At 39.6% G+C, this 13,401-nt stretch overlaps 1 protein-coding gene across 1 annotated transcript; it reads right to left on the reverse strand.

Annotated features, from left to right (window-relative positions):
* Positions 1–1,980: 1,980 nt before the first annotated feature.
* Positions 1,981–2,661, reverse strand: LOC124789119 (piggyBac transposable element-derived protein 3-like). The gene has a single exon (XM_047256408.1). The coding sequence runs from the start codon at positions 2,659–2,661 to the stop codon at positions 1,981–1,983; it is 681 nt and encodes a 226-aa protein (XP_047112364.1).
* Positions 2,662–13,401: the final 10,740 nt, after the last annotated feature.

Here is a 13,401-nt window from a genome sequence, read left to right on the forward strand (position 1 = left end):
AAAAACAATTTGCTATTGCAATATATGGGTTAAGAAATTTAGAGTTTGTGACACAGCCTTCAGATCTGAGATTCAAATATTTACTGTTTGTAACACAGTCTAAGATCTGAGATAAATATATTTTTAGATAGATGGTCTTCCATCATATGAGTGTACTAAATCTAGAAACTCACCTATTGAATACACAGGTTTGTTTAGGAGTCATAATTTTAATTTGATTTTTAGTTATGAAATGGGCAATTTGGAGATATTAGGATGGAACCAATTCAGTAGTTTTATGCCTGCATAGTGAGGGCTCTTCTCACAAAGTGTTGTTCCATGAGATATGTTGTGGGGTCTCTCTCTACCTCTAGTACTGTTATCATGTATTTCTTTGTTAAGTGTTTTGTTACTGTTTACTGCCATAATGAATATCTTAAGTACATACGGGTTATGAACAGTTAGTATTTTAAATTTCCAAGATGTTACTCCAGGCAGGCGCAAACTGAATGGGCACAATGGAGAATAATAAACGCTAAAATGAAGATTTGGCTCTGTCTGACTACCCCCTGAAGCAGATCTTAGGATCTCTTAATTATATAAATTACAATCTAAACATAAATGAATGATGAAGGCAACTAATCCTAGTAAATGATAAATGTTGTTCCTGCTTATACATTTATTGTAGATTAAAAATACCCTTATATTACAAAGTTTACAGTTCCTAAGTAAAATTACTAATCAATTGCCCAACTCTGCCCCTTTTTATGACTGCGCAATCTAATATCAATAACGCGAAATGACTAACATCATCTATGTACCAAACACTAGAAGACACTACTTTCAAAGATGGTCTACGGTGGTGTGGAACCTCAGTGGGAATAAACTAACATGATCACAGCTGTTTAGCTTTATAGCTCTAATAAGCAGCAGCAATTTGTGATATCACCAAACATACTGTGTCTGGTATGTCAGCGTGCTGGTCTCGTACATGTCTGCCTCGATGGAAGAACTCCAGCCACAAAAATAAAAACTCTTTCAAACAGTAGGACGGCAGAAGGCGGTCCTCTGACTTATATACTCTAATACTGTCTTCTCCTCTCTGTGTTCTACAGGCGAGAAACGCGAGCTCCCAGCCACAAGGATGGAGTTCAGATAACGTCTCAACATATTTATAGACTGAGGAAGTGCTCTCAATTACTGAACGCTGTGTACTCAACGACGACTTCCAACCCAGAGATGAAGTCCAGAATCGTATAGCCCTTTCAGACCCCCACCCAAACTTGAAATGAAAATTTTGAAATAAATGCATTTTTGTAACTAAAAAAAATCTAGAATCGTGGACCAATTGCTTAAAAAATTTTATTTTTTAATTTTGATACAAATTTTTAACCCACACGATTGTGTGGGTCAGGATTATCTTACATATTTATGTCATTTCTTGCAGTGATATTCACGAAAGCAATTACTGTCTTTCGACATAAACAAATATTACACTTCAGACATCTTGTTCTCGTCCTCTTCTTGCATTTTTTTTTCCTACAGCAACGAGCTTAAGGCAAATCATCAACAGTTGGCCAGTGATGATATCCGTCTAGCCGCTTCTCATCACATGTTGTGTTTGCTGGTTTGTACATTTTATTTGGTGGCTCTTCAACGGATTCACTTTCATGTTCCTGTCCTGAAGAAGAAGAAATTAGCGCTTTCCCAAGCACTTGTCGGAATCCAAGAACATCTAAAGTGTTTTTCTTTTGTACTTTATTGGCTTTGCATTCAACTTTGTATTGTAACCAGGAATTGACGCAAGCCAAATCAAGTAAATGAATCTAAACTTTTAAAATCCACTTTTTTGTCTTCAAGAAAGTCCTGCAGGTCTCCATCATTTGGACGCAGAGGTCCACTCTTCCCATAGACAGGTTGTACTTCACTATGACTGCAGGATATGGCACTAAGATGTACTTCTTTTCTGGTTTACTCCATCTCTCAACATTGCTTACAGGTTCACATCCTGTACAAGTAGAGGCAAGGGTCACAGGATTTCGAATCCTTCCACTGGACAATGACTGTTTTATCACCGTCCCTGCAGAATTCTTCCATATCTCCTCTCTTCAGTCTTTTTTCTTCTGTCAGGTGAACTGGTTTTACTCTGTTTTTCATTATGATTCCTGTTCCTTCCAGCCCTAGGTCAAGTAACTGTTGCAATAACGGCAAAGCTATAAAATATCTGTCAAAATATAGTCTTGAACCTTGAGGTAATGTTTGAGCAAGGCGAAGTATTACAGATGGCCCAAGACCGAGGCCAACATCTGGCAAAGGTGTTAATTTACCTTGATAAAATTCAAAATCAAGTACTAAACCTTTCGTTGTTGCCAAAACAAAGTTTTTAATTCCCAAAGGGCGCGGTTTGTTTGGAAAATACTGAGACAATGTGCAGCGTCCAGTAAATGGTACCATTTGCTCATCAGTAGAATAATCATTTTCAGAGGGGCGTGGAGGTCTCAAACAAGCACTGCGTACAACATTAATTGCAGGTTGTACTTTCCACAATCTATTAGTTTTTGATTCACGTGGAATGTTGTTAGCGTCCACAACATGCAGTGTTGTTCTGAGAGTGAAGAACCTGTCTCTAGGCATACAATCTGCAATAAATGGCAATCGCAATGACTTCTGCAGTACATACATGTACGAGGATATCTAAAGCATTCCATAAGTACGTGCATGCCATACAGCTTTTTTATCTCTTGAGGATTTGTATGAAACAACTTCCCTTTCTTCAAAAAGTAGTAACTGTTAGTGCAGTCAGATGCTAACTGAAAAAAATCTTCTGGGTAGTACTCGCTGAAATAGCTCATTGGAGTTTTAATTTCCTGTCCTACCTCGCTCTCTGAGTGCGCAAAAGTTTTGGAGGTGAATGGTCTTTTTCTCCAAGTGGACAAACGACGATGTGTTTCCACTGTTTTTTTTTTTTTTTTTTGGAATTCTTTCTACTGTGTTGACTGGGAAAATTGCCCTGAACTTCTGGAGCAACTGGTAGTATTGTTGCAGAAGCATTGTTACAATTTTCCTCCTCGTCAGAAGATTCAGAGCTTTCTCCAAGTCTAGGTGTGATTGTTGGAAGAGTCCAAGTTGCATGCGAAGTTCAGAAGAACGCTAAATCCCGAAAGATTGGCTAAAATTTGCAGACGCGCGGGATTTGGCACGGACTTCAATGCGAGATGCCTCTAATAGGTTCCACAACGAAACATTGTCTCGAAATTTCGTAGAAAATCCAAAGAAATTCTGGTCGTATGTAAAGTACACAAGCGGCAAGACGCAGTTACTGAACGCAGTTTTCCGAAATTCCTTCACCAGGGAAGACGAATGGAATATTCCAGAATTTGAAACACGAACAGCTGCTAGCATGAGTTTCTTAGAAGTAGATACCTTAGGGGTTGCGAAGCAACTCAAATCGCTTGATACAGGCAAGTCTTCAGGTCCAGATTGTATACCGATTAGGTTCCTTTCAGATTACGCTGATACAATAGCTCCCTACTTAGCAACCATATACGACCGCTCGCTCACCGATAGATCTGCACCTACAGACTGGAAAACTGCGCAGGTCGCACTAGTATTTAAGAAGGGTATTAGGAGTAATCCATCGAACTACAGACTATATCATTGACGTCGGTTTGCAGTAGGGTTTTGGAACATATACTGTATTCAAACATTATGAATCACCTCGAAGGGAACGATCTATTGATACATAATCAGCATGGTTTCAGGAAACATCGTTCTTGTGCAACGCAGCTAGCTCTTTATTCGCACGAAGTAATGGCAGCTATTGACAGGGGATCTCAAGTTTATTCCGTATTTCTAGACTTCTGGAAAGCTTTTGACACCGTTCCTCACAAGCGACTTCTAATCAAGCTGCAAGCCTATGGGGTATCGTCTCAGTTGTGCGACTGGATTCGTGATTTCCTGTCAGGAAGGTCGCAGTTCGTAGTAATAGACGGCAAATCATCGAGTAAAACTGAAGTGATATCAGGTGTTCCCCAGGGAAGCGTCCTGGGACCTCTGCTGTTCCTGATCTATATAAATGACCTGGGTGACAATCTGAGCAGTTCTCTTAGGTTGTTCGCAGATGATGCTGTAATTTATCGTCTAGTAAGGTCATCCAAAGACCAGTATCAGTTGCAAAGCGATTTAGAAAAGATTGCTGTATGGTGTGGCAGGTGGCAGTTGACGCTAAATAACGAAAAGTGTGAGGTGATCCACATGAGTTCCAAAAGAAATCCGTTGTGTAGGGAAGCAGCCTACTCACGCTGTAGTAAATTCACATCAGTTTCCATTGGGTGCCAGCCAGTCTGCTGTAACTAGCTCTGACGTCATAAATGTTGCGCAATACTTTAAAAATCAAGCAAAGAACCTAAAACTTTTCTAGCATGTCAGGAATATTACTAAATTAATGTGTGTTAAAAATCAGTTCGATAACTTCAGCCATTTCCGAGATTTGGACGTTTTTCTGGAAAAATCATTGGCGCAACAGAAAAGAGCTAGAGACTTCAAAATTTATATTTAGATTCATTTTTCATAATGATTTAATAAAAACAGTACTTTGGAGTTCACAAATTAAGACTTTAGTGGAAATTCATGATTTTCTGGTTTTCGTCTCAAAACTGAAGGAAGCAAGATAGATTAAGTAGGCTAGTAAATAAGGCTAGGATGTTTAGATTTAAATAGGTTGGAGGTCCGCTATGATTATGAAGATGTGTAAAGTTTCCTTTTAATACCTATAAAATTATAGCGATAGCGGATCTCAAAAGGGACAGTTCAGAGCTCATCTGCTGCGTGCAGGGTAATTAGATTAATTCTCTCGCTCAAAGTATTTAACATAGCCACGTCAAAATTTTATTATTAATACTTACCTGCGTGCTGAATGCACGTTTAAATTAAGAGCTTCTTCGGCCATCAGCCAAAGAAGCTATAAATTATTATGTATCTTGAAGTGGTGCGTTACTAGCCCAGCGGCTAGTCGGGAGAGCGGATTTGATCAGGCGATCCCTCAGCCGTCCGCACCGCGGCTTTATATATAAGAACACTGCGCGAGGAAGCAAGGCCCCAGTTCTCTCCAGACGCTGAATGACACGCCATCTGTGTCGGTAGTCGCGTCGCATCAGTGTATCTGCTACAAACAGCCTCGGGTGCCGTATTAAGTTACTAGAGATACGCGGAACCATGAAGACATTTTATGTGAAGTGTTAATTCTGGAATGATTTTCATTAACTAGCTTCAGTTTGCGTATTGTCGTATTTTCACGTGCCGTCGCGGGACAGACATTCTACCAAATATTGAGCGTGGCGTTTGATGAAATACTTTCATCAAATTATGGCGAGCATTCTTTTAACATTTGATTCTGACATTTATAGTTGCATCAGCGCATTAGACTCTGAACTGTTCTGTTAGTTAGGTTGTAGGGATACTTGTGGTTTTTATTAGTGAATTTCAGAATATACTCAACTATTTTGGAAAACCGTTTTTGATTAGAAATCCCGGACAATCTCCTAATTCCTCAGAGCTATAAGCTGCAGCTAATAGAACTTTCTCAGGTAAAGTGGGCACTAGGATATCTATTTACTGGCTCCAAGTTTTATTAAATCACTTTCTGGGGGTCACGGAGTAAATAGAGAGCCAGTGTTGAGAACGGCAAAAGACAGCAATAACAACATTCTAAAAGCTAGAAACTGATTCAACACGCAAGCGTTTATCCAGCAATAGATTAATTATTTTATTACAAACATATACAACCGCCGCCCCACATTTGGTGCATCGGCCGGGAAATCAACTAAGTGAAAGTGATTTTTAACTATTCGGATTCGCGAGTGAAATGCGACACGCAACTGAGTATAAAACAGTGAATTTGTTACGTGTGCATATGGACGACGCAATTGGATTAACAACGCATCTGGATTGACGGAGCTGGCACTGAGTCTAGCGGTGCTGCCGGCATCGCGAGAAACCAGTTTTCGCCGTACCGCAGTCGTACCCTGGAGCAGCCGGCGCAGAGCCTGCAATTGCGGGCTACGCAAACACACAACAGCCGTCGGAGAGCCGTCTGCAGTTCAACGGGCCACGTCGCATCAGGAATCCTGGTACGCCGCGCCGGCAACGCCATACGTCGTGCAGGAGGAACTAAGTTAAGTGGAAAGCTGTTAAAAATTTTACTAACCTGCACTAAAAGACTGTCAGCGATGGAACCGTCAAAAGAAGCTGAGGTTAAACTTAAATCAGAACCTATGTCTGTTGAGGGAACTGTAAATACAGACAACGGTTCGAGTGTAAATATGCATGAAAGTAGTAATGTTAAAGTGAAATATGAAGTATTGTCTCCTGACAGTAGTGTGGGAAGGGGTAATGATTCAATAATAGAGACCCCTGTAGTAAAGCGGAAAGTAGAAATTGTAAATTTATTGGATGATAGTTTCTCTGATGAATTAAAAATGAAACAGTCATCAGAGATGGTAGAGTTTAAGAAGGAGTAGTTAGATATGACTAATCAATCAGAAGTTTCATCTAGTTTGGATGATTCTGGTATTGGAACTAGTTTTTTGTCACCTGAGTGTGATAAAAAGCCAGCTCGTGAGCAACCCAAAGATGCTGGGGCTGTTGATTTAAATGTTATATTACAAGCAATAGCTGCCAGCAATGCTGAATTAAAGTCTGAAATAACTGAGGTCAAAAGCAGTAATGCTGAAATGTCAGCCAGTAATGCTAGAATGAATGCTGTAGGGAGGAGGTTGTTCTGTAACCTCTACACAGTGTGGCAGCTGTGCAGTCCCAGCTGTGTGAGATCTTCTTTCCTTTTCAGGTCTCACTCACTCTTCATCTTTCCTATCCACCTAAAATTTCTAACTCTTCTTTACAGCATTAAACCAATGAATGCTGTAGGGAGGAGGTTGTTCTGTAACCTCTACACAGTGTGGCAGCTGTGCAGTCCCAGCTGTGTGAGATCTTCTTTCCCATTTCAGGTCTCACTCACTCTTCATCTTTCCTATCTACAAAAATTTCGACATCTTCTTCCAACACATAAAATTTTCCGGTATGGTTATCTTTATAGCATTTAACCAATGAATGCTGTAGGGAGGAGGTTGTTCTTTAACCTCTACACAGTGTGGCAGCTGTGCAGTCCCAGCTGTGTGAGATCTTCTTTCCCATTTCAGGTCTCACTCAATCTTCATCTTTCCTATCCCCAAAAATTTCGACCTCTACTTTCCAACACTAAAATTTCTGGTATGGTTATCAATATAGCATTAAGCTAATGAATGCTGTAGGGAGGAGGTTGTTCTGTAACCTCTACACAGTGTGGCAGCTGTGCAGTCCCAGCTGTGTGAGATCTTCTTTCCCTTTCAGGTCTCACTCATTCTTCCTCTTTCCTGTCCACAAAAATTTCGACCTCTTCTTTCCAGACATGAAAATTTTCTGTCATGACTATCAAGCCATGAGTTATGTAACCATTCTATCTACCGATTAGTGAAAAAAAAAAAAAAAAACTAATGTGACAAACCTAATAGTGACAAACAATAGAGAAGTATAACGTAATTAAGATATAAAATGTATTTGAGTAACAAGTATGTATAGTACCCTGGTAATATAATAAGTACAAAGTGTTGTTTTATTGAAAATGGTCCACCCACAGTAATTTAAAGGGATATATGAATTCATGTACAAGCAGGATCTGAAGTGGTAGTGAAACCTAGTGTATGCATTAGAGCTAACTAATAAATAGTAAGAAAGAGATTGCTTAGTGTTATGAAAAATATGCAGATAAGTTGTAAGGATGAACTCACCTGATGTAGCAAGGAAAGGCAGTGTAATAGAATTGAGCAGTGTTTGTGGTTGAGACGTGAAGGACACGTCCCTGAAGTATTTATAAGATTGGAGCTGGCCATTATTTTAGTGTAGTGTGTGACCGGATACACCTACACGTATTGAGGTTATGAGTTGGAGGCGTGAATGCGACCATAGGTACCCTTACGTTAGATGAGACAGAGCAGCTCATGGTGTCCTATAGGTTTAAGGAATTTTGCATTACGCTCGTCCATAATTATTTGATGCAGTTTAGTGGTAGGTCTGAGAGAGACTACCTGTGGTTTCAGCGTCCGATTGAGTGGAAATGGATTGCCACGTGAGCAAACTGATCAGCTGCAATACACTAAAGATATGAAATAAATATGCTATCCTATGCTTTAAATATTAATAGAGTGAGTGTTAAATAAGTACATACACTAGCAAAATGAATAAATAACATACTGACAGGCGTGAAACATTAGTTTAGCTCAACATAAATACACTTCAAAGTAAGTAAGTACGTAATTGCAGATGTGGAACTGACAACAGCAGAGGACCAATAAGTGGATTTAGTAGTCAACTAAACGTAGTGTGTTTTGAACACTCACAACTGTACTATTACCAAAAGTTACTCACCTGTACAAGAAGCTGAGAAAACAACCACTAATCATACTCATACTATCTCTAAGAATAAGGTAATCAAAAATGAGTCAGTTAAGTGCTTAAAATACAAATGTATCAGGAATGTACCGAGCATTGGTTCAGTGTTCCGGCCCAGAAATAATAAATTCAGATTAAATATGATTTATGACTGTATGCCTTAGGAGCATAAATTTTCTCTAATACATGACTAAAGGCGTTTTGAGCCATTTGTTTAACGATTTTATGACAGTTAAGTAACCGCGAGAGTAATACTGAAAAAGTTCTGTTAACTTTGTTCCAGTAACATATTGCAAGAGAAAATGTATATATCCCCATTTCATTGTGATCCACCCTTAGATATTAAGCGAACAGAGTCTGAGGCACTCTTTTTGTTTGTTCTACAGGACAAACCAGATAATGGCAGCCTGGTAGCTGCGTGAAAGCGTGGAGTGACTTGGACACAACTCACAGTGACCCCTCCCCTTTCCCCCATGTAATTTAGAGAGAACGTGAAGGACGCACACCATAGCAACTTCCCCTCCTCTACCCTTGTGAATGGAAGTGTAGGACGCCAGCCAAAGCGGCTACAACCACGTGTGTAAAAATTATTTGTGAACTTTTCTTTCAGGTTTAGAAAAGACTGCTAAGAGATAATCATCTGTTTATGTATCATGTTATTTTCTTTGAATTTGTGTATGGAAAAATGTATTTCATGTATTTAATGGATCTAAGATTTTCATAATTTTTCAATTTGTATGTGTTTGTTTGTCTAAGGCAATATGTATGCCAAAATATTTCATTGAATTTGCTTAAAATTTTGAGTAATGACATTGTTTAAAAAGGCAGTGAACATGCCTACAATTTAAATAATTAATGTAGGTAATAAGTTTTCTTTAATGTTTCTACAGGTTTATATTTCGATTTTGAATTTTCATAGGGAGTTAAACTGTACTCTTGCTTCCCTTTTTGTAATTAATTTTTTTTTTCATTCATTAACATACATAAACAAAAAAAAATTAAAGTAGAGGGTGATGTAGGGAAGCAGCCTACTCACGCTGTAGTAAATTCACATCAGTTTCCATTGGGTGCCAGCCAGTCTGCTGTAACTAGCTCTGACGTCATAAATGTTGCGCAATACTTTAAAAATCAAGCACAGAACCTAAAACTTTTCTAGCATGTCAGGAATATTACTAAATTAATCTGTGTTAAAAATCAGTTCGATAACTTTAGCCATTTCCGAGATTTGGACGTTTTTCTGGAAAAATCATTGGCGCAACAGAAAAGAGCTAGAGACTTCAAAATTTATATTTAGATTCATTTTTCATAATGATTTAATAAAAACAGTACTTTGGATTTCACAAATTAAGACTTTAGTGGAAATTCATGATTTTCTGGTTTTCGTCTCAAAACTGAAGGAAGCAAGATAGATTAAGTAGGCTAGTAAATAAGGCTAGGATGTTTAGATTTAAATAGGTTGGAGGTCCGCTATGATTATGAAGATGTGTAAAGTTTCCTTTTAATACCTATAAAATTATAGCGATAGCGGATCTCAAAAGGGACAGTTCAGAGCTCATCTGCTGCGTGCAGGGTAATTAGATTAATTCTCTCGCTCAAAGTATTTAACTTAGCCACGTCAAAATTTTATTATTAATACTTACCTGCGTGCTGAATGCACGTTTAAATTAAGAGCTTCTTCGGCCATCAGCCAAAGAAGCTATAAATTATTATGTATCTTGAAGTGGTGCGTTACTAGCCCAGCGGCTAGTCGGGAGAGCGGATTTGATCAGGTGATCCCTCAGCCGTCCGCACCGCGGCTTTATATATAAGAACACTGCGCGAGGAAGCAAGGCCCCAGTTCTCTCCAGACGCTGAATGACACGCCATCTGTGTCGGTAGTCGCGTCGCATCAGTGTATCTGCTACAAACAGCCTCGGGTGCCGTATTAAGTTACTAGAGATACGCGGAACCATGAAGACATTTTATGTGAAGTGTTAATTCTGGAATGATTTTCATTAACTAGCTTCAGTTTGCGTATTGTCGTATTTTCACGTGCCGTCGCGGGACAGACATTCTACCAAATATTTAGCGTGGCGTTTGATGAAATACTTTCATCAAATTATGGCGAGCATTCTTTTAACATTTGATTCTGACATTTATAGTTGCATCAGCGCATTAGACTCTGAACTGTTCTGTTAGTTAGGTTGTAGGGATACTTGTGGTTTTTATTAGTGAATTTCAGAATATACTCAACTATTTTGGAAAACCGTTTTTGATTAGAAATCCTGGACAATCTCCTAATTCCTCAGAGCTATAAGCTGCAGCTAATAGAACTTTCTCAGGTAAAGTGGGCACTAGGATATCTATTTACTGGCTCCAAGTTTTATTAAATCACTTTCTGGGGGTCACGGAGTAAATAGAGAGCCAGTGTTGAGAACGGCAAAAGACAGCAATAACAACATTCTAAAAGCTAGAAACTGATTCAACACGCAAGCGTTTATCCAGCAATAGATTAATTATATTATTACAAACTTATATCCGCCGCCCCACAGTTGGAATTCGATTACTCGATAAATAGTACAATTCTCAAGGCTGTCAATTCAACTAAGTACCTGTGTGTTAAAATTACGAACAACTTCAGTTGGAAAGACCACATAGATAATATTGTGGGGAAGGCGAGCCAAAGGTTGCGTTTCATTGGCAGGACACTTAGAAGATGCAACAAGTCCACTAAAGAGACAGCTTACACTACACTCGTGCGTCCTCTGTTAGAATATTGCTGTGCGGTGTGGGATCCTTACCAGGTGGGATTGACGGAGGCCATCAAAAGGGTGCAAAAAAGGGCAGCTCATTTTGTATTATCACGTAATAGGGGAGACAGTATGGCAGATATGATGCGCGAGTTGGGATGGAAGTCATTCAAGCAAAGACGTTTTTCGTCGCGGAGAATTCTATTTACGAAATTTCAGTCACCAACTTTCTCTTCCAAATGCGAAAATATTTTGTTGAGCCCAACCTACATAGGTAGGAATGATCATCAAAATAAAATAAAAGAAATCAGAGCTCTAAGAGAAAGGTTTAGGTGTTCGTTTTTCCTGCGCGCTGTCCGGGACTGGAATGGTAGAGAGATAGTATGATTGTGGTTCGATGAACCCTCTGCCAAGCCCTTAAATGTGAATTGCAGAGTAATCATGTAGATGTAGATGTATCTAACAATTCGTCATCACTACTGCAGACTTCCACTTCAGAGTCATCTAATATGGCTAGAATTTCCTCATCAGTAAGCCCTAAAACGAAACAAACAAACGAACTGTGAACATAATACCTAAATACAATAGTAAAATGACTTATCTATTCCGTAATCTGTTCCGAACCGTAACCACAAACATCAACCGAAAACGACCATATGCCGGTAAAATAGTCCCAACACGCACAATTGTGCGTGTGGATGTTACAATCATTGTAGCTGTGAAAGTATTCAAATAATTGTGGCGTACATATTTTTATTTACTTCTGTACACCCTTCGGAATCTCAAACACATTTTTCCAGATGTCAAAACGCAATAAATAAATCACAATAAACATTAGTACCCGTGGTCTAGGGGTAGCGTCTTTGATTCATAATCAAAACGTCTTCGGTCCCGGGTTAGATCCCCGCCACTGCCTAAATTTTGATAAATAAACAGCATTGGCGGCTGAAGACTTCCGGTATAAGAAGTCAGCCTCATTCTGCCAACGGCCTTGTCAAAGAGGGCGGAGGAGCGGATAGAGGTTCAGAGCACTCTCTTGTCCTAGGGGTGGGAAATTGCTCCTAAAGGCGGAAGAATCAGCAATGATCAACGACATGAGGATGCAGAAGGCAATGGAAACCACTGCGTTAAAGACATGTAACGTGTATCCACAGGACATGTGGCCTGTAATTGAAGAAGTGTCATGATGATCTCTCCATTAGCAAAAGATTCTGGAATAGTCCCCCATTCAGATCTCCGGGAGGGGACTGCCAAGGGGGAGGTAACCATGAGAAAAAGATTGAATAATCAACGGAAGGATACGTTCTACGGTTTGGGGTGTGGAATGTCAGAAGCTTGAAAGTGGTAGGGAAACTAGAAAACTCTTAGAAGGGAAATGCAAAGGCTCAATCTAATTATAGTAGGGGTCAGTGAAGTGAAGTGGAAGGAAGACAAGGATTTCTGGTCAGATGAGTATTGGGTAATATCAACAGCAGCAGAAAATGGTATAACAGGTGTAGGATTCGTTATGAATAGGAAGGTAGGGCAGAGGGTGTGTTACTGTGAACAGTTCAGTGACCGGGTTGTTCTAATCAGAATCGACAGCAGACCAACACCGACAACGATAGTTCAGGTATACATGCCGACGTCACAAGCTGAAGATGAACAGATAGAGAAAGCGTATGAGGATATTGAAAGGGTAATGCAGTATGTAAAGGGGGACGAAAATCTAATAGTCATAGGCGACTGGAATGCAGTTATAGGGGAAGGAGTAGAAGAAAAGGTTGCAGGAGAATATGGGCTTGGGACAAGGAATGAAAGAGGAGAAAGACTAACTGAGTTCTGTAACGAGTTTCAGCTAGTAATAGCGAATACCCTGTTCAAGAATCACATGAGGAGGAGGTATACTTGGAAAAGGCCGGGAGATACGGGAAGATTTCAATTAGATTACATCATGGTCAGACAGAGGTTCCGAAATCAGATACTGGATTGTAAGGCGTATCCAGGAGCAGATATAGACTCAGATCACAATATAGCAGTGATGAAGAGTAGGCTGAAGTTCAAGACATTAGTCAGGAAGAATCAATATGCAAAGAAGTGGGATACGGAAGTACTAAGGAATGACGAGATACGTTTGAAGTTCTCTAACGCTATAGATACAGCAATAAGGAATAGCGCAGTAGGCAGTACAGTTGAAGAGGAATGGACATCTCTAAAAAGGGCCATCACA

This window comes from Schistocerca piceifrons, chromosome 3, assembly GCF_021461385.2.
Source record: "Schistocerca piceifrons isolate TAMUIC-IGC-003096 chromosome 3, iqSchPice1.1, whole genome shotgun sequence".
Taxonomy (NCBI): Eukaryota; Metazoa; Arthropoda; class Insecta; order Orthoptera; family Acrididae; genus Schistocerca; species Schistocerca piceifrons.

What these genes read in the sequence shown, in the direction of transcription:
- LOC124789119 (XM_047256408.1), bottom strand. Translation starts at nt 2,661, where the DNA reads ATGTATGTACTGCAGAAGTCATTGCGATTGCCATTTATTGCAGATTGT.